At 42.9% G+C, this 21856-nt stretch overlaps 1 protein-coding gene across 1 annotated transcript in view; it reads right to left on the bottom strand.

The window, feature by feature from the left end:
* RIF1 (replication timing regulatory factor 1) overlaps positions 1–21856 on the bottom strand; it is a gene marked incomplete in the record, with an annotated part of 1305990 nt that overhangs the window by 644913 nt on the left and 639221 nt on the right. Inside the window, 1 exon segment of the mRNA XM_044074885.1 lies at positions 12424–12604. Within this exon segment, the coding sequence (XP_043930820.1) occupies positions 12424–12604 (181 nt within the window).

Genomic DNA, 21856 nt, shown 5'->3' with positions numbered 1-21856 from the left:
GTGAGAATAGTCTGCACTTGGTTTCAAACCATGTGCCATCTGTTTTGCTTTCCACTATCATTTAATAAAGTTCCTCCATACAGTCTGCTTGCAATGTCACACTATGCATACAGCAGCTCTGTTGATCGGTCCCTTCAGCCATGCTTGCTCACTTAGCCTCTCATCAGTATGGACAGTAGTAGGCTCAGAGCTGAACCCTAATGCAGATCCATTCCCACGTGGAATCCCTATGAGAGTCTGAACACTTGGTGTTTGTGTCACTGGCTCCATGCATATAGCCTGCACCAATTCTACAAGTGCTTCCAGGACATCCAACCTTTTTGCAGGTTGCCCAAACCAGCTTTAAGACTTAGTCATATGCATTCTTAATGCCCAGTTGGACTATTTCCATACCTGTAGCATCTTCTCAGCTGTGTTACTGCGAACACTGGATCAGCTGTGCTGCATCCTGACCTGAAGTGCTCATCTCCCGCCTTACTTATTCTGCATATCTATTTATCAAGCACCGCCACCCTCTCCAGTACTTTCATGCAGTATGAATGCAATGAATACCTCTGTCCACAGCTCTGAATGTCCCCTTTGTTCTTGTACACTGGCAGTAGAATGCTTATTCTCCGGTCATCTGGGATACATGTTTCTCTCCATATTGCTGTGAGTACCTCAACAACTACTGAAGATTCTAATCAGACATTTTTTGTGCATGTCTGAGTGTGTGTTTGTGTGGCAGCGAATACATCTATTGTTTCCACACTTGTGTAGTAGCTATGGCAATCACACTGTACAGGGGATCACCAAGGAAAGGGGAGAGTGATCAGGACTGCTTTATTCAGGACTTTCTCGGAGGCTGACAAATTATGTTTGAGTCAACACCCTTCCCATTCTTTATCATTAAAAGAACTTCCCTGAACTTGGTCATTGAGAGTGTAGAGAGGATTCTGCCTTAGTAGAGGAGTCTGAATCCAGATTGGGGACCCCCATGTGCTCCCTCTTGCATTTTCTCTTGGCTGTTGACTGGACGGATTCTGAGTAAGATGACCATGAGTCTGCCCCTGACTTGGACTCTGGGTAATGAACTTGCAGAAAACTGATTTAATGTCCTGTTGATTATCATCTCTTCTCAGAGCAAAATCTACATGAAAAAGGAACTGGCCCCAAAACATGCTGGATAGATTAGACAGGAAAAAGATGCTTCATGCTCAAATGATTTACAAAAATCAGTGCATAACAAGATTATACATTCCCCGTTCCGAGGGAGGGATGGGCTTCCTTGAAACTGATTATATGTATAAATCTGCAGTCATGGGACTCCACACATCTGCTGAACAGATAAGACCCAAACGTAGTAAAAGTTTTGAAACATGAGGAGAATAAATCTAAGATGACTTCTCTGCTTAATCTAGCAGAAGCTTATCAGCATCAAGCAGGAATGGAAATCAAACCAGAAGTAGATAAAACTCAGACAGCAACTGAATGTGCCAAAAAAACAAAACAGAATATAAGGTGAAGGATCAGATGAGAAGGCAAGAAATGTGGAAAAAGCATAAATATAGTTGCAAGTATAGAAAACTTCTGGAAGAACCTCATGTTGATCAGGAACGAACACAGGAATGGTTAAAGAGAGGCAAATTCAAACCCAAGAGATAAAAGGTTAATACCGGCAGCCCAAGACAATGGGCTGCATACACGTTGGTTTTATATAGTCCATTAAACATGTGGGAGAAACAGACAAATGGAGGTTTTGTAAAATCAATGCTAATAAACTGGATATAGGGGTCCAAGAAAAAAAGTCAGGAGTAGCATAGAACACTGAAATTGCCACACCCAGTGACTATACTGTCTTACGTACAGAGAAACACAGACAATGTATCAGGATCTGCAGGCAGAAGAGAGCAATGTGGAAGAAAGATACCCAGACAGTTCCAACAGTAGTAGGAGCAACAGATCTTATAAAAAAAGAAGAATTTACAATCATATTTAGATATGTTACCAATACATGTAACTCCATACGAACTGCAGGAGGAGTTATTACTGAGCACATTGCGGGTGCTACAAAGACCACTATTGGCTGACAAAGGTTGAAGCAATACTAATTTCATGAACTTTAATCATACTTTGACTTAGGAATGGGATCCATTCCCATCATGGAATTAGAAACCCAAAAGACTTGGAGAAATTAAAAAAAAAAAAAAAAAAAAAGAAGAAGGGACATTAGCAGCAAAGTGAAGCTATTAAGTCATGGCACTGAAACCCTTGGCACAGACGTTAACAGTACCAAGGACAGAGACTGAAAACTCCAATCTCAACATACACCAAATAACCACCAACCTAGGGACCGAGATCTCGGCCTTTGTGTTCTTGGCCAAGGGAACCATCGCTGTCAAATGCACTGACATGGATATGATAACTGACCCTGGACACCAACCAATTTTGTTGACAAAAGAAGGGAGCTGGGCATCCAAAATTAATTGCCAATGAAACTTGGGCTGATGAAGCAGCAGCAGGTGTTGGCAATGCACCCTCCTACTATGGCCCAGAACTAGGAGGAGAAGGTAGGAAGCCACAATTCCATGCCAGCCAACAGCATGGTGTTGGAGACCTTGTCATAATTAATGTGCATAAATGACTTGGAAAAGGAGATCAATCTGACAGATGGGAGCGCAGAGAATGGGAGGTCCGCGTTAGATCCAACTCTACAAGACACTTTCACTGTCCTGATGAGACCTCCAATCCTCAAGCTAGAGGGAAACAAATCAACAGTTCTAACAGCAAGTTTTGAGAAATTGGATTCCACAAAAGACTATTTCTTCTGTATGATTAACCTTACTACAGGAGAAAGAGAGGAAAAAAAACTCAACCTTTTGTGCTCTTTTTGTCTATCAGTCCTTTGTTTTGTTTCACGTCTGCAAGTGCTGTCCCTCGTACTCATGTGTAATCAGAGAGGTAAGAAGGGTCTAAGCTACTGTCAGAGGAAATTAAACTTAACAGACACTCCTGTGGCCCCTTAAAGTTCACTTATTAACCTTTTCGTATACTGCACTATTTTTGTAAGTGGAAATTTCTAAAGTTGACCACACACATTTGTCACAGTAGTCTTGGGGTGGTAATTTATGGCTACAAGCAACACACTTCACGGTCTTTCTCCATAACCACAACTCAAGCAGCCAAGGACACCACAAACAGTTCTACACTTGCAGTATCTGATAAATAGCACCTAGTCTACACCACATAATCTATTTATGTCACTGCCAAATTAATGCTGATCAAATAATGGGAAGCAGAAATAGCAATGAGAACCATGTAAAACAAGAATTCTTTCATTTGAAAGGTGACAAAAATCATCCTAAGGAAATGAAAACCTTAAATCTTCAAAGATGGCATCCAAAGCAAAAAGGCACTCCAAGAATTCAAGAAAGCAATTAAGCTTGGAGCCATCTGTAACACAAAGCTGATGCAAAGAGTGGGGAAGGAGGAGCTGGACAGGAAAGTGTATAACATGGGATTATGGGTAAGGTGAGGAGATGAAGTCTGGAAACGTTTGCCCTAGTGCTGAGGCTGCTGCAAGTTGAAGCTGCAGTCCTGTTGATACAGAAGGATGAGACAGACCAGTTACTAGGGTGCATATTGTGGAGGGGGGTTCCAATCACACTTGTTGCATTACAAGTTTTTGAGTCTGGCTAAGGTAAATGCTACCTCTACAAGACGTTTAGATAAGGGTTCACCTCACTGGCATGTTAGGACCACCATATGTTTAATTTACTGTTGACAATAAACGTTTTATAACCTTACATATATGAGATTCTAGCTTTGAGTATATGGCTTCCTGAAATGCAATCAAAGGCTTTGTGAATGTAGTCTTCAAAGATGCTCCATTTGTTGTGGCAGATGTGTATGCATGTTCAAAGGTTGAAGCTGCTGCTGAGAGTTTAGCCTTCAAATGCTGGCTACACTTACAGCTCTCAAATTAAATTATTCTAGGAGCAATGGTGACAACTGAAAATTGTGATATGAAATCTTCAACCTAGCAGAACTACTTTAAGTAATGGCACAGGACTGGAGTAAATGATCACGGTCAGCAGTAGGCACCAGAAAGTACAGTTGTGTACACTTACTATAAATGTAGTTGGAGTGTATTCACTGTTGCAGTAATTACATTTGGGTTATCTGCTTGCAAGTAGCCCTCAGTCGGCCTAATTAAAGTCTTGGGTCCTGCGTCGGTTGCTGTCCCTTCTTCCATAACGTCAGGTCGTCAGGGGTATAAAACATGCAGCCGATGCCATTACATCAGTTTTTCTTGCCCCAGATGTCAGGTGCCCCCCCTAATGGGAAGCAATTAAATATAAAAGTACAAAGATATACTTCCAACAAAAAAGCAAATACACCAAAAAGACTTAAGCATAGTAAAGGAAAGTAGAGGTATAGTCAAAAGAAGTTAGGGGGTTGGAGGGAGGGTAACCAGGACTGCAAATGTGAATACACTAACATCTACATTTATGATAAGTGTATGCGGTGGTACAGCGGTAGCGTTGTTGCTTCACAGCAAGTGTTTCTCCTGTTTGATTCACGGCTGGAGTTCCTTCTGTGTGGAGTTTGCATGTCCTCCCCACAGTCGAGTGGCCTCCGAAAGACATGCGTGAATGGGCATGCCTTCCATGAAGGCTGGGCGTCGGACTGGCAACTCGGCACCATAACAAAATCTGCCAATCATTAGTGGACCGGAGTTCGGCTGTGGCAAACCCTAACCAGGAAAAGCCGAAAAGACAAACAGAACTGTACTATGTTCTTCGTGTTTCACTGTTGCAGTCATTACATTTGGGTAGATTCCCAAAGCTATGGTTGGGAGGAAGAATTTAGACAGCATTAGGGCCAGCTATACAAGGCCCTGCAAGACTGCAGTGGCAAAGCCAGCTCTGGATTTAGAGAAAATTGGCAAATGATAATGTTTGGTGAATGTATGTACAGAACTCCAGGTAGCAGCTTCTAGTATGTACCTGTTAGGGACGCCTCTGAGAAAGGCTGTAGAAGTAGATGCAGCCCAGGCGGAGTGAGGTCTGATCACCCGGGGGATAGGTTTTCCATGGTGCTTTTAGCAGAAATGAATGCAATGGCTTATCCATTTAGAAATGGTTTGCTTTGAAATAGCCTTCCCCTCTCTGTCCCTGCAGTAAATGCCACCAGCAGTTGTTCAGATTTCCTTTGAGGTTTAGTCCTGTCCAAGTAGGAATCTAAGTTGCCTGTGCACATCTAAGGTATGCAGTATCGGTTCCGCTTTATTCTGTGGATTAGGAAAGAAGGTTGGCAAATGGACTGATTAAGAGCCACACTGGATACCATCTTGGGCATGAAGGATGGATTGGTTCTGAGGGACACCCTGTCCGAATGAAAGATGATGAAAGGCTGTACGGCCATAAGGACCTGTAATTCAGATAGCCTTCTAGCTGAGGTGATTGCTAAAAGGAAAACGGTTTTCCAAGAAAGAAATTTTAAGTCTGCAGTAGCAGCTGGCTTGAAAGGAGGTAGAGTGAGTTTCTCCAAGACAAAGTTAAGGTCCCAGGGCTGGGGTTGGAGCTCTACTGGGTGGTCTCAAATTTTTGGCCCCTCTGAGGTACTGCTTGAGCAGTGGATGAAAAGAGGGGAGGTTCTGTGTTATAATGAGCTGAAATGGCTGAGGCGTGGATTTTAATGCAGGAAAACGACAGGCCCTTGTGAAGCATCTCAGTTAAGTATTGTAAAATCTGAAGTAAATTTGGGTGCTGCTGTGCTCATCCCTTGAGACTGGTTCCATGCACAGAATCTTTTCCATTTTTCAGCATAAGATTTTCTAGTACTAGGCCTCCTTACCTCTAAAATGATATCCATCACAGGTTTGCTGAGGGATGGTAAAGGAGAGATTAAGTAATTAGCCAGGCTGCAAGGTTCAATGTTACAAGCTGAGGGTGCAGAATCTGGTTCTCCTGCTGAGACAGCAGGGAAGGAAGTCTGAGGCATGTGCCATGGAGATAACATTGACACACTGCGAAGGAGGGGGGGGGGTACCAGTGCTGGCGTGGCCAGTCTGGAGCAATCAAAATCATCCTTGGTTTGTCCTGTTTGATTTTTAGTAGTACTTTGGAGAGCAGAAGCAGAGGGGGGAAGGCATAGACTGATAGGTTTTTAAAGCTGAAGGACAGACCATCCACTTTCCAGGCTTGTTTGTGGGGAGTCCTTGTGCAAAATTTGTCCAACTGGTAGTTCTGGGGAAAGGCAAAGAGGAGTATATCTGGGCTCCCCCATTTGCTTGTCAACATGTTGAAAATCCTTTGTTCCAGTTTCCACTCGTGTGGGTCCATGAGGTTTCTGCTTAGTCCATCTGTCAGTGTATTTAATTTTCCTGGCAGGAATTGAGCTTGTAGGTGCACTTGGTAGCTCAAGGCTGTGTTCCACAATGCCATGGCTAGTCTGCAGAGGGGGTAAGAATGTACACCCCCCTGCTTGTTTATGTACCACATAACAGTGGTGTTGTCCATCTTTACCATTAGTTGCCCTGGAAGAATGTGGTCCTTCAAGGCTATCAGAGCATTCTGTACAGCTAACATTTCTTTTTGACTGATATACAGGTGCATTTGACTTGGGTTCTATTTGCCCTGAATGCACTTCCCTGCCAGGTGAGCCCCCCATGCATAGTCTGATGCATCTGTTAGGGTTTGGGAGGCAGGGGGTGGTGTGTGAAAGGTAGTCCCTTGTTTTGGTGGCAGGCCTCTGCCCACCAAAGGAACTCTAGGCGCAGGCAAGGCATGACAGGGATCATTGTTTCTAGGTCTTGAGAATATTGACACCATAGGCTTTTTAGACACCACTGTAGTTTCCTCATATGCAGTCTTGCATATGGAATTAGAAGAATGCAGGAGGCCATGAACCCTAAAGGCTTGCAGTATTTGTCTTGCAGATAGCAGGGTTTTTGTGGCCACTTGTTTGAAGTAGGTTGTCAAATGAATTTGTTTCTCTGGCGTGAGGAAAGCCATCTGGGATGTTATATTTTAAGCTTGCTCCCAGGAATATAATTTGTTGACATGGTACCAGGTGTGATTTCTTTTCGTTTATGGTGTACCCCAGACAAGTTAGAACCCTTTTTACAAAGGCCAGATGATGGCTTTCTGCATGAATTAGACAATCGTCCAGGTACAGGTATATTTGAATATTTCTTTGCCTGCAAAATGCAATAACTGGAGCTAGGCACGTTGTGAATACCCTGGGTGCAGTAGATAAGCCAAAGGGCAGTGCAGAGAACTGATAGTGAGTGTAGCCTGCTTTGAAGCTTAGGTATTTTCTGCAAGATTCCCTGATTGGGATGTGCAGGTATGCTTCTTTTAAATCTAGTGCTGCCAACCAGGCATCTTCGCCTAGCATAGGCAGTAATTGAAGAGTCAGCATCTTGAATTTTGGAATCTCCGAAAAGGGGTTTAGAGTAGACAGGTCCAGGATAGGATGCCATGAATTGTCTTTTCTGGGTACCAGGAAAAGTCTCGAGTAGAAACCTTGTCCCTTTTCCTCTTCTGGTACCAGCTGAATAGCCACCATGCTTAAGTACTTGTTTTTGGGCCTCTCTCCACTGATTTGTGTGTAGGTCCAACCACCCACTTGATGTTGGCAGTGTGTGGAAATGAAATCTGTATCACTGGGACACTATATTTAAAACCCATTTGTCCTGGGTAATGAGTTCCCAGTTCTTTCCCCCCAAAGGGGCAGTCAGTTGACAGGTGCTTGGAAATTTTAAAAGGAAGTCATTGAGACAATGCCTTTGGGGGGAGTCTTATTCCCAGATTTGGAAGTGGAGGCCCCCCAGTGCTTAGTTCTGAGAGTCCCCTGGGACTGATACCTGGGGTTTTTGCTGTGTCTGGGTTTGGCTTGAGACCACCTGGAAGGGGCTGGAAAGGACCAATTCTTAGTGGGCCAGTGCCTAGGATTTAGCTTTATCTTCCATCTTTTTAAGACCTTCCTCAGCTTTGTTGCCAAACAGGTGGTCCTGATTTAAAGGAGCATCTAACATGATCAGGCAAGGATTGCTCCTTAAGCCAGGCATGCCTTCTGAGCACAGACCCAGTAACAGCAGCCCTGCAAGAGGCCTCTAATGAATCAAAACCACATTGCAAAGTAGGTTTTCCAACTTGTTCGGCAGAATGCATTAAATCCTGTTAATTCTTTATTTTCCACACAGTCAGGAATCAACATAATTTTCTGTTTAAGCAGTCCAATAACATGTTGCTGATATTTTAACATATGAAACTGGCAGTTTAAAGCCCTAATGGCCAAGGTTGCAGAAGTGTAAACCTTCTTACCCCATCTATCCAGGGCCCTGGAGTCTCTATCAGAAGGGGTAGGATTTTTAGCAGTAGAAGCCTTAATGCCCTTGGGCCCCTGTGAAATAGTCTCTGGATCTGCAATAGGATTTTTGAAAAGGACCTTGAGGGACTCTGGAACCCTGTAGTATGTCAGGTTTTCTGGGAGCAGGAGGCAGGGAATCAAGGGCCATACTAGATTCTGAAAAAGCATCATCAACAATGTCTATTACAGGAGGAATATCTTAAAGGCCTATGCTGAGGTAGGAGAAGGAAATTCCTAAGCCTCTTTTTGAATCAGAAAAATCCTGGCTTTCCCAGTGGAAATGCTCCCTTAGAGTATGTAAGGTTTCTCCAAAAGAAAAATCCTCAGGAGGGGAAGCAGAGGAAAAAGAGTCCTCTGCATCAGAATCTTCATAAGTAGATAAGGGCAAATCCAGATCATCAGAAGCATCAGAAAAAACAGAATCCTGATCAGAAGACTCATAATAAACTTCAGTCCTAGGCCTCTTAGAAGGGGGGGTTGGCTACCCCTAATTAGAGTTATTAGATCTTCAGCCATTCTTATAATTTGTTTTTTAGTAATAGAGGCCTGAGCATGTGGCCTGGGCATCAGTTTTTTACACATGGATCGAGATTTAGGCCCAAGTAAAGAAAGAGGCGTTGGTTTAATATACTAGTCCATAGGCCTGAATACACCCTCAGAAGCCAGTGCCTGCACAGCGGCTCTGGACCCATCCAAGGTAGAGACATCTGCAGGTTCCATAGTTGAAGCATCTTGCGGCATATCGGACTCCGAATGAGTCTCAGTAGAGGCCTGCGAATCAGAAATAGTGGGCATCAGGGGCTGCGAAAGTGACTCAGAGTACCGGCGAACTGGCGGCTGGCTTAGGAGAAGCGTCGTTGGCAGTTTTTGACCTTGGCGGCCTGTCTCTGTCTTTATCTTTGTGTTTTTTCGGAATCCCGGTAGTCGGATGGCTAACCAACGACATTTCTGGATAATTAAACAGGGAACTGAAATATTTAGAGGCAAAAATATACTGACAATGGATGGTGCGCTGATTAAATAAAGCACAAAACCGACAGCAAGGTACGTCGTGGTCAGGGCCTAGGCAAGGAATACAGTACGAATGAAAATCTTTATGAAGTATTTGCTTTCCACAAGTAATGCAATTATTAACTTTTACTGACATCGGTAAGGAGCAAGAAAAAGTTTCCCCAATGGGGTACTTAGCTTTAGTTGAAGACTTCGGTTCTGAAACTCGAAAACGAAAATTTCAGGAGTCTGCCAACCAGCACTTGCGAACTGCTTCTTGCTTCGGGCACCGCATGGCAAGAAAGACTGATGTAATGCTGTCGGCTGCATGTTTTATACCCCTGACGACCTGACATCATGGAAGAAGGGACAGAAACCAATGCAGGACCAAAGACTTTGTTAATCAGGCCGACTGAGGGCTACCTGCAAGCAGATAACCCAAATGTAATGACTGCAACAGTGAAACATGATCATCATCAGCTATAGTTCTGGATATCTGAAACCAAAAGAAGTCACTATTTTTCTTAAGTACTGCTTATTATTGGTCTGATAATGCAAACTGGGTGAAGAAGCAATCATGTACAGCTGAAAGTAATTACAGTAACTTATTCTGCATTGCTAATGTAAAATATAAGGTTCAGGACAGACATTTTAAAGATCAGGGAAATATTTCGGATTAGGCTAATTTGGTTGATTTTGAAAAGCTTGCTTGTTCTTGTACATCTGTAAGTATGAGAATACTATTCTGAGTGTTCACCCACAGTACCAATGAATTCTTATATTTAATTGAACTGCAACAAAGTACTGCTGATACAAGCTGTCCCATGCCTCCATGGACAGTGCTCAGTACAGTCCACCCTATCAAACTGCACTGTCTGCATTACAGTTCTCTGTGGGCTGAGGAACTAACTTATCTAATGACCAAATGCAGGTATGTAACCTAATGAACCACTGGTACTGCCAAGTCTGCCCTAAAGGGCTAGCAACACAATTGATATCTGGTGGAAGATGACCATGTATGTGCTGGACGCTTGTCATTTTCATCCCTTAAAAGGAGGTAAATGCAGTTTCAGTTTTGCAGGGTCATAGTAATGGCAATGAAGGTTACTTCAGATCATGTGAAGTATCAAAAGCTATATGTATTTCTTTGGTTTCATTACTTGCAAACTTGCTGTACATGGGGGACTCTCTTTACCTGTCCTTGCTTCATAGTCCCCTACCTCCCTTTCTCATGTGCTCTACTCTTTCATCCTCAAACACCTTTTTAAGTCTAGGACAGCTTAACTGGCATTTTCCTAACACAACTGAAACTACATATGAAAATATAAATGGAAGTATAGCATGTCACAGGAAGTAGGGAGTTTGTGTGTGTGCACGCTTGTGTGTGCTCACGCACATGCGTGCCTATATCTATAATGTTAAGTACATATCAAATTATAATGACAAGGACTACTGGCTATACTAAGGGCTGCTTTTTTTTATACAATAGCCTTAGCATCCTCTACTAGACAAAGGCCAATGCTGCAGGAAATACTAAGTAGAAACAAATAAAGGCTAAATAAAAACTTTAGCTGAAAGGATACAAAAGGTACTGGCACGAACCATATGCAAAAGACAAGGAAAAAATGAAATGCAAGGTCAGCGCAGCTCCTTAATAATGGATCACTATTTTATTGGCTAACACATACCCATTAATCTCTATCTTCTCCTCCTAGACTGTCCTGCACTTCCTGATGGTCTTCCAGGGTGAAACGTATTCAATGAATCACTGCATACCTCTAAAGACTTAAGACTATTAGTCTTTCAAGAAATGAGTGTAAAATGAAAAGCAATGTTTATTCTCTTGGACAGTGATCTACTTTCAAAAAGCCAATTTCAAAAAAAACTATCACAATCATTACTAACACTAACCATGTCTTGGCAAAAAAGTACACTAAGCCTGCCAGTACAGGATGCAACTTAATGGAAGACCACCCTGCTTTAATGAAGGCCCCTTTGAAAATACAATTGTTTCAGCATAATGGGGAAGGGATTATTCCCTAATAAATACTGCTGAAGAAATATGGAATAGTGAGATCTTACAGAGGAATGGCGGGCTAAAGAAGACTGCCTTTTAACATTTTCAAATCTGCCACTCTATATTCCTCTTGAGAGGATCCACAAAACTAATGAAAAGTGTGCAAGGATTCTCATGTCATAGGATCATATGCCCACTACAAGGCAATTAAGTCTAACGACCATACGGCACCTTGCCTGTAGCCAGTACCTATCCACAGAAAGTAAGGGCAAACCAAGTCAGGCCAGCAATGATTTTGCAACTGACCATCAAATCGTCAAGGTCTGTCTTGAAGGATGCCAGCGTTTTATTTTACACACAAGGGTAGGTTGTTCAGAGATGGGATAAAAATTAGGTAGCATTTCTTTCCCTCCAGCTTGATTTATTTACATGCTGATGGAGCTTGAGATGCTTACTTTGAATATTTGAGGAGCTAATTGTCATGTAAAGGTGCAAGGGGTCAATGAAGGTTAGGTCAAATATGAATTGCCCTTGTGAAAATACTGAAAGGCAACTGAAGTAAATAAGATGGACACTTTAGGATCTTACAGTGCAACTGAAAATGGAGCAAAGACAATATAGTAGTCTCATTATCCACACTAATTGGGACATTGGGTAGTTTGGATAATCAAACGTGCACTGAACTACATAAACTTATAAAATCTTGTTTTTTCTGCACATAGGGAATACACTTTTCAACCATTTGACAATTCCAGTGGACAAAGAATATTTTGCAAACACAAGTGGGCTACAAGCTCAAAAAACACACAAGCAGATATGTATACATATTCAGATTTTATGATTCTTCCTACCCAAAATCGTTGCAAGGTTGTGTTTGGATAATTGATAATTTGGATAATTAACACTCTGATAATCTACTCTCTACTGTAGCATACTTAATAAAGCATTTACTTCATAGGTTATTAAAGACAAAAACTGACAAGAAAAGCATAACTGAAAAACAATGAGAAAGCCCAGCAAAGCAGTTCACTCCTTCATGTGATGGTCACATGCTATACCTGATTCACACAGTCAGTCAACGGATTGGCTATAATGCTCCACATTCGCCAGAGATGTTCTTTGTTGTCCAGAAGTTTTACACTTTGGTTAAGTACATTCATAACAGATTCACTAAAAGCCAGTGGGGATGTAGGACCAGACAACACATAATCAACCAGCGTTTCCAAATTCTGGAAAAATCTGAAATGTTAAACGTAAAGGATTAATAAAGTGGCAGCAACGGAAAGATCAGTTGTTTATATCTTAGTTTGATGCCATACTATCATTTTGCTCATTTGCAATCTTATTTTCTTGTGCCAGCACGTTTGTACAGTTAAATTTCATTTCAGAAAAATTTTACTATACCTTTGGATTTAAACACTGGTAACAGTAGTAGCTACAATTCTGGCAGTAACTACAAAGTACTTTACCAGTATTTGCTGACAGTCTATAAACGTAATGCCAATGTAAATGTAAAATTGTAAGCCAAGCAATACCCAAATAAGATGAAGGATCAACTACAGTATACTAAACGTATAAAGAATCAGATGATGTACCAATCAGTCTTGCTTTGAATATGGTATCCCTTAGAATAGTCTGCAAATCTAGACCAAATTAGAACAGTTATGCTGAGGAGTTATGCCTATTTTATCTAGCTGTTTTCAGGAAAGGTTTTTGATTAACAGGAGAACTGGGAAGCAGTTCCACTGCCAACTTAGTGAAAAACGAAATTGCTGTCACCAAAATAAGCAGTATAAAAGCAAACAGATAGCCTTCCACTACCACTGTAATTCTACCTCACCCTTGCTTCCTCCTGTCACAATGAATCTTCAGTATATCAAACTCACCAATAACTGCCATAACATGCTGTCCCCACCCTAGCAAATACTGTCCTGAAATGCATTGTGCCATCAATTAAACATGCTCATTAAAGGCTGCAAAGAAGAGAGTGGCATTTTGTTTCAAACTGCTGCAGTTTAATAACTCACGCTTTCTACATGTAAGGGGTACTTTTTTTTTTTTTTTTTACAGCATCGACAGCTAGTAACTGTTCTGGGTGAATTCTAAATTAAGTTTTCTTAGACTGTAAAGCACCTTAATTTTACACTTAGCCAGGTTCACTAGGAAGCCGATGAATCCTACAAGGGTAAGTGAGCTGAAACAGCTGGGATGCACACTGAAGTGTACACATGGGCCCTCAAAAAGTCTGTCAAAAACAGCAAGACATCCTGTACCAAGACTTCTCAAGTATGCCATATTCAGCTTTGTTTTCCAGGGGAGAAAACTGATCTCTATTGACCTTTTTTATGTATAAAAAAGAAAACGGATGCCATTTCCCAAGTAGGACTTCTTGGTTGAAGGCTTCCTGACCTCACCTGAAGCAGAATCTGTAAAGACTTTACACAGGAATAAGTTCCAGCATGGGATTAAGTTTCTAGCTTCCTGGTTACTTGTCTTGTACCAGATCGATGCCCCCCTCCCCGCCAGGCTGGAGAGAACTGGCCCCTCTTTGCACGACTGCACAAGAAGGAAAATAAAGGACTGCCTTAGCCATCCTGGGGTCAAATTCTAATTGTGGAGACTGGAGATGGATATTCTCCGCTGATCTGCCAAAGCAGTGTGTACTGAGAGAATGTAAAAGGCATGCCTGCAGGTGTTACTTCTGTTGTGTGGTAAGGTTTCCGGCTATCACAGCTAATCTGCATAACTAACCACCCCACCCCTGCTGATAATGTACCATATAATGGTGGCATTATCTTAACATTTTCAGGAAACTTCTGGCTCAGATGTTGCCCTACCTGTACTACATACATTAGGGTTTGACATTTACTGACAAATGCTTGGACCTGCTCAGGTAGTTCCACTTTCTCCAAGCCTTAAAGAATCCTGCATAAGCCTCTCAAGCAAAGTTTGATGCAGCTGTACTTTGATTTGGGACTGTGGGAGGTTATAAACAGTATGGCATACTAGGTCTGCAGCTGGATTGCCCACCATCTCAACGCCCTCTTATGAAGTTACAACTGGAAGCATTTCTCCATTGAATGGAAGTGTTGCTACCATAAATTTTGAGTTTTCACTGTGTGTGCTAGGACCAAAATTGCAGTAAGTTTCATACTTTGCTGTCGTGTGCATTTTCTTGGAGTTTCAGGACTCTGAAAAGTCTCAAAATTCCAAAAGAGCAACCAACCTTTGCAAGTACCAGTGAAGCTTCCTCATGTTCAGCCTGGGTAGGAGGGCCATGATAATGCAAGATGACATGAGTGCTTCTAGGATGATCCTTCAGGTCTTTTCCACTGCTTGCAAGAAAAAAGCTAATCAGGAAGCTCGTTTCTGGCAGGAAGGATAATAGGTCTGACTTGATGTCCAGCAACTCCTTAAAGACCTTCCTGTGAGATGGGACCTGGTTGGACACTGTGCAAGTGACAGAAATGTGCATGTTTAAGTATGTGTCAAGCACACTCCAGGACCTTCCTTAGCTCCTTCTGGGAAAAGGCCTGCAAGAAGCAGCGTTTCAGATCAGAATAAATGCCCTTCAATCTGCGGTGGGCAAAGACTAGAACTAATAAATACCCAAAGAAAAAAGTGGACAGCACTTTGAACAAGGAGATGATCTATAAATGCTCTGTCCATACATCATGAACTTTTTGAACCTAGAGTTCCCTGTACAGGGGGAATATGGAAGCAAACATCCTTCATTTCCAAAGTGAATGAGTGCACTTCGCAGAAGCAAGGATGAGAGAGGCTTCATTTCTAACTACTTTGTATGTTAACACTGATTTTTTTTTTTTTTAAGTTTGTATAGGTCAAGGATGGGTATCCACGGTCATGCTTTTCTAGGACCAGGAAAAGTTGGGGACAGGTAACATTCCCCTTTTCAGTAGGAGTGAATACGGCACCCTAAGGAAATGACTTTGGCTACCATGGAACTCACCACAGCTATCCGAGATAAAGCATTCCCAATGAAGGGTGCAAAAATTCGGAGCTCTATTTTGAAATCTGCAGTAAGGTCTTGTGCAGGTTCAATCACTTCTCTTCCGTCAAGGTAGTGGGAAGAGAAGGGGTAAGACAGACAAACTGGGGAAAGCCCTCCTGGCCAGGAAAGGGTCTAATGCTTCTACCTTCTTTGACATTTTTTCCCAAAGTCCTTTTTTTGTAACTGCTCAGCCAGGGAGTGCTACCTATGACGTACCGCTGTATTATCAGCTTATCATAAGTGCAGATGTTAGAGTGTAGACACTGCTGTAGCCATTTCAGGAATCTCTGCCATATGCATTGTCCTACTGTTTGGCCAGAGTTTTACAGCTCTTACCCCTCCCTTTTAGGCAGATCTTACACCCTCCCTCTCCCAGTACTTTGGGTGGTTGGTTTTCCAGCATAGTAAGGCAATATGCCCTTCAGAACTGTTGCTACAATTCCTGCCCTTACCTTAAATATAATGTCCAATCTGTAATGTTTAGAAAAGGTACAGAGAGGACTAAGCAACTGCTTCCAGCCTGTCACTAGCAGGTACCCCCCCCCCCCCTTCAGGAAGGCTAAAGTTGTAGTTGTCCCTGTGTTGGCTTGGTTTCCTGAGAGTTCCTTGTCATCGACCTACAGCAGAAGATAACACACAGAGATCCACTTAGACATTTTAAGTGGGAAACCCTTTCATTTTATACTCAAAGGCAACAAAAGCTAACATGGATTTTCTATAACATTTGCTCTGACTGGAAAATACATTAATTGTCTGTATACATTCAGAGAAAAGAGTATCCCTTCCCCTTTGTTCTGTAGTCTAGGAAAGAACACTGGGAGATTATGTTACGGGCAGTCTGTGTCAAAAATACAAAAATTAATAGCATGGTTAAGGGCCACCTATGTCAAAATTTTTGGCATAAGTAACTACGAACCGATAAACAGGTTGGTGTGCAATGTAGCCCTGTTCACATTGAAAATCAGAGAGAGCTCCTTGCAAAACAAGAACTGCAGGTCCGAGACCATTCCAGCTGAAGACCACCACCAAGTTTTCCCTGAGAGACACATTGTTCATGCCGAGTTTGCAGACTCCTGGAGAAAATGCTAACTTTTTTTAGCAGAAAATTATCATCCTTCTTGGACAGCCTCAGATAAGATTCCTTTCAAAAATTATAGCACAGGCCTCTTAGTGGAGATTCCATGGGTAAGCAAATTGCTGTAAAGGCATATGCAGAGTGTCTGAAATAGCTCTGTCATGTATCCTTGGACCTACGATGCCTCTACTTAAATAGGCACGAGGTCCCTCCTTTAAAACCACAGGGAGAATCGCTTCCAATCTGCCAGATGACATTCTTGTGCTCAGTCTCCTGGCTGCCCTCATTATGTACGGCACTCCCTGAGATAACTGGTATCAAAATGGTAGTAATCTCCCCTGGCCCTGAGGACACCACCCCTAGTGACCAGCTCTCATTCAGATTTCAAACACTTGCCACTTCACTTATCCGTACCTTGATCAAAAACTTAAAACCAACTACTCTCTCTGCTGATCTACTCCCTGCCGGAGTAGATGCAGCTGATGCCATTGCTTCCCTATCTCTATACTAATCAATCGAACCATAGTAGAAGACAAAATCCCCACCATCTGGAAAATATCCTATGTAATCTCACTTCACAAAGGAGGTGGGTCTACTGAAAGTACAGTTTTGTACCTACCATAAATGTAGATGTTCGAAGATCCACATTGCTGCAGTCCTTACATATGGGTAGTCCGCTGTCCTCGGTCGGCCCGAATACCAAAGTATAAGGCTGACGTCGGTCAAGGCGCTTAACACTGACATCAGGACGTCAGGGTACAAAAGCGCATGACCGACGTCATTTCCTCAGTCTTTTCTTGCCCCAGATGTCAGAAGGCCCTAACAAGAAAGGCCAAAGCCAAAAACCAGCAAAAACTAACCAACCACCCGTGCACTAACCCTATTTACAATATGTACAACACAAACTACACCACCACCTTCAACAACAGAGGGGAAGGAGGGAGGTAATTGGACTGCAGCAATGTGGATCTTCGAACATCTACATTTATGGTAGGTACAAAACTGTACTATGTTCTTCACCTCACATTGCTGCAGTCCTTACATATGGGTAGAATCCCAAAGCAGAGGTAAGGGAAGATGGCAAAACTATAAAGCATTAGGCGCTGCCAAAATGCCCTGTAAAATAGCAGTGGCAAATCCAGCCCTAGATTTAGAGTAAAGTGGAAGGTGGTAATGCTTAGAGAAAGTATGCACTGAACTCCAAGTAGCTGCTTCCAAAATATCCTTAGTAGCCACTCCCCTTAAAAAAGCTGTAGAAGTGGCAGTAGCCCTAGTGGAATGAGGCCTAATCCCAGCTGGAACTTCCTTACCATGATGGGAATAACAGAAAGCAATACAAAACCCAATCCACTTAGAAATAGTTTGTTTTGAAACAGGTTTGCCCTTAGAACCCAAAGCAAAAGAAACAAACAACTGCTGAGACTGCCTGAACCCTTTAGTTCTGCTCAAATAATATCGCAACTGTCTGTGTATATCCAAAGTGTGCAAAATCCGTTCCCCTTTATTTTGGGGGTTTGCATAAAAAGTAGGCAAATGAATAGTTTGGTTTAAAGCCACACTAGAAACCACTTTAGGCATAAAAGAAGGGTTAGTACGCAAAGACACCCTGTCCCTGTGAAAAATTAAGAAAGGCTCAACTGCCATAAGGGCCTGTAATTCAGAAACCCTTCTCGCAGAGGTAATGGCCAACAAAAAAGCAGTCTTCCATGACAAATATTTCAACTCTGCTGATGCTGCAGGCTCAAAAGGTTGTAGAGTGAGTTTCTCCAACACAAAATTGAGATCCCAAGCAGGAGTAGGAGCTCTACGTGGGGGTCTTATATTCTTTGCCCCTCTAAGGAATTGCTTAAACAAAGGCTGAGAAAATAATGGTGGGTCACAGTCATAATGAGCAGAAATTGCTGCAGCATGAACCTTTATAGAGGAGAAGGACAAACCTTTGTCCAATAACTCAGCAAGGTATTGAAGTGCAACACTTAAATTAGGTTTAGAAACATCAAAGTCCTTTGCTGTACTCCAAAATAAAAATCTCCTCCATTTATCTGTGTAAACTTTCCTTGTACTAGGCCTTCTGGCCTCCAAAATAACATTCAAAACTTGTTGCGGAAGCTGAGACCCTCCAGGGTTTAAAACAGAATATGCCAGGCTGTCAGATGTAGAGAATGAAGTTTGACATTGAGTAAATGACTGTTCTCCTGAGACAGCAGGTGAGGAATCGAAGGCAAAGGCCATGGAGGCTCCTGCACCAGACTTCTCAGTAATGGGTACCAGTGCTGTCGAGGCCAATCTGGAGCTATTAAAATCATGTTTGGCTTGTCCTGTCTGACCTTCAGGAGTACCTTTGGGAGGAGAGGCAGAGGTGGAAAGGCATACACGTGAAGATTGCTCCAATTGAATGAGAGAGCATCCACTTTCCAAGCTGTGGGATGAAACCTTTTGTGCAAAACTTTGGCAGCTGGTAATTTAGTGGAGAAGCGAACAGATCTATGTCTGGAGTTCCCCATAACACTGTCAATCTCTGGAATACATGAGGATCCAATTTCCACTCGTGGGGATCCATAATTTGTCTGCTCAACACATCTGCTAAGGAGTTCTGTGCTCCTGGCAGAAACCTTGCCTGAAGATTTAGCTGTAAACTGAGCGCAGTCTCCCACAAAATCATTGCTTGTCTGCATAGAGGATAAGAATGTTCCCCTTGCTTGTTGATGTACCACATGACAGTTGTGTTGTCTGTTTGAATCAACACCTGCCCTGGAAGAAGTAAATCCTTGAAAGCTATCAATGCAAATTGGACTGCTAACATCTCCTTCAAGTTGATATGTAGATGTTGAAGTCTGGCAGGCCACGTGTCTTGTACCCATTTTCCATTTAGATGAGCTCCCCAAGCTTTGTCTGAGGCATCTGTCGTTACAATCTGACTCGCCTCTGGCCGGGTCACAAAGAGTCCCTTGTTTAGGTGACATTCCTGAGCCCACCACAAAAATTCCTTTTGAATGCAAGGTATTATTTGAATGACAGTGTCCAAATCTTGGCAGTGCTGTGTCCATACATTCTTGAGATACCATTGTAGCTTCCTCATATGCAGTTTGGCATTGGGAAGTACCAGAATACAAGATGCCATGAACCCCAAGGCTTGAAGGACTGTCCTTGCAGTCAGCCTGGACTGATGAGACAACTGATGGAAGTAAAGAGAAAGATTCTTTTGTTTGTCCGGGGTCAAAAGGCCATCTGGGATGCTGTATTCAGTCTCACACCCAGAAAGCACATGTCCTGAGAGGGTACTAGACTGGACTTTATTTCGTTCACAGAATACCCCAGGCATCTTAACACTGCCATCACATACTGTAAATGATGAAGAAGTTCGTCCTTTTCTTGGGCCAGTATCAGGCAATCGTCCAAATAAGGATAGATCTGTATTCCTCTTAGCCTGAAAAAGCTACCACTGGAGCCAGAACCTTCGTGAACACTCTGGGCGCAGTAGATAAGCCAAAGGGCAATGCAGAGAACTGATAATGTGAAATCCCAGCCCGAAAACGCAGATACTTCCTGCAACTGGGCCTGATAGGAACATGAAGGTAAGCCTCCTTGAGATCCAGAGTCACCATCCAGTGATCTTTGCCCAGCAGAGGTAAAAGCTGTTGTAACGTTAACATTTTGAACTTGGGAATGTCCAGATATGTGTTGAGGATGGATAAATCCAAAATTGGTCTCCACGTGTTTCCTTTCTTTGGTACTAGAAACAGGTGAGAATAAAATCCTAGGCCCACTTCTGGCAGAGGGACCGGTTGTATGGCCCCTATTTGAAGTAGTAGAGAAATTTGTTTGCGAGCCTCTAGTCTTTGCAGAGGAGGAACGTCCGGCATGCCTTTGAAAGGAGGCAAGGTATGGAAATAAAACTTGTAACCCTGGTGTATGATATCCAATACCCATTTGTCTTGGGTAACCAACATCCAATTTTCCTTGAAGAGTGCTAACCTTCCTCCCAAAGGTGCTGCCAGGCAAGAAGGATCTGGCAGCTGAAAAAGTAGGTCATTGGGCCCGTTTACGAAAGGACTGGCCCCTGCCCTCACCCGAAGATTGTGCAGGGGAACTCCCTGTTCTAGGCCTGAAAGAACTCTGAGCTCTGCCCCTACCACGTCTAGAGCTACCCCTAGACTGAGAATCATAAGAAGGATACGTCCACCCCTTAGCAGACCAATTCCTACTAAACTTCGGAGGCTGAACTTGCAAAAAATCTTTAACAGTCTGCATAGACTTAGCCTTGTCTTCCATTTTCTTCAAGACTGACTCCACAGGTGAACCAAACAACACATCAGACTGCAAAGGAGCATCCAAAATCCTTGTCTTAACATGGTCAGATAAATTCTGATCCTTCAACCAGGCGTGCCTGCGAAGAACTGAGCCAGTGGCAGCCACCCTAGATGAGGCCTGCACAGCATCAAAACCACACTGTAATGAATGCTTACCCACCTGTTCAGAGACATGCACCAAATCTTGCAACTCTTTACACTCAATGCCTTCCGCCAGAGCATCCACCTTAGACTTCAATTGAGAAAGAAGAAAGTTTTGATATTTCAACATATGAAACTGGCAATTCAAAGCCCTCATAGCTAAGGTAGAAGATGTATAGACCTTCTTTCCCCATCTATCCAAAGCTCTGGCTTCTTTATCTAGAGGAACCGGATTTTTTACAACAGAGGCCTTGACACCCTTAGGTCCCTGACTAATAGTTTCTGGGTCCGCCCTAGGACTCTTATAAAGATATTTATGAGCCTCAGGCACCCTGTAATACCTATCCGGTTTAACAGGAGCAGGAGGCAGAGAATCAGGATTAAGTGAAGCCTCTGTAAACACATCTTCCACAACATCCAGAACAGGGGGTATAGCCAAGGGCCTATGCTGGGGTAACAACAAAAACTCCCTAAGCCTTTTCCTAGAATCAGAGAAGTCCTGTCCTTCCCACTTAAAATGTTCCCTCATAGAATGAAGTGTCTCTGAAAAAGAAAAATCCTCTGGAGGAGAAGCAGAAGGAGTGGAATCATCTGCATCAGAATCAGAATAAGGAGAGTACTCCTGCAAGTCTTCAGCCGAAGACTCTGAAACATCCGAAGCCTGCTCAAAACTTCCCAACTCTGGCTCCACCCTAGGCCTCCTATCAGGAGGGGCAAAGAACCTCTAATCAGAGTAATCAAATCTTCTGCCATTTTAAGCATGTGCTTCTTAGGCACAGACCCTGCTGAACTAGGAGTGACACCCACAGAAGCTAAAACTGGCCTGCCTCTGGGAGAAGCCTTGGAAACAGAAGGAGAAGGCCTAACCACCCTAGGAAGGGAGGGGAGTACAGTAACTTGAGAAGCCCCTTCAGCCTGACCTGCCTCCTGAGAGACCACCTCCTGCAAAATCA

Source organism: Protopterus annectens, chromosome 6.part0 (genome assembly GCF_019279795.1).
Source record: "Protopterus annectens isolate FY-2018-M chromosome 6.part0, PAN1.0, whole genome shotgun sequence".
Lineage (NCBI taxonomy): Eukaryota > Metazoa > Chordata > Ceratodontiformes > Protopteridae > Protopterus > Protopterus annectens.
Note: the sequence above shows the minus strand (reverse complement) of the source record. Positions and strands in the feature narration are given on the sequence as shown.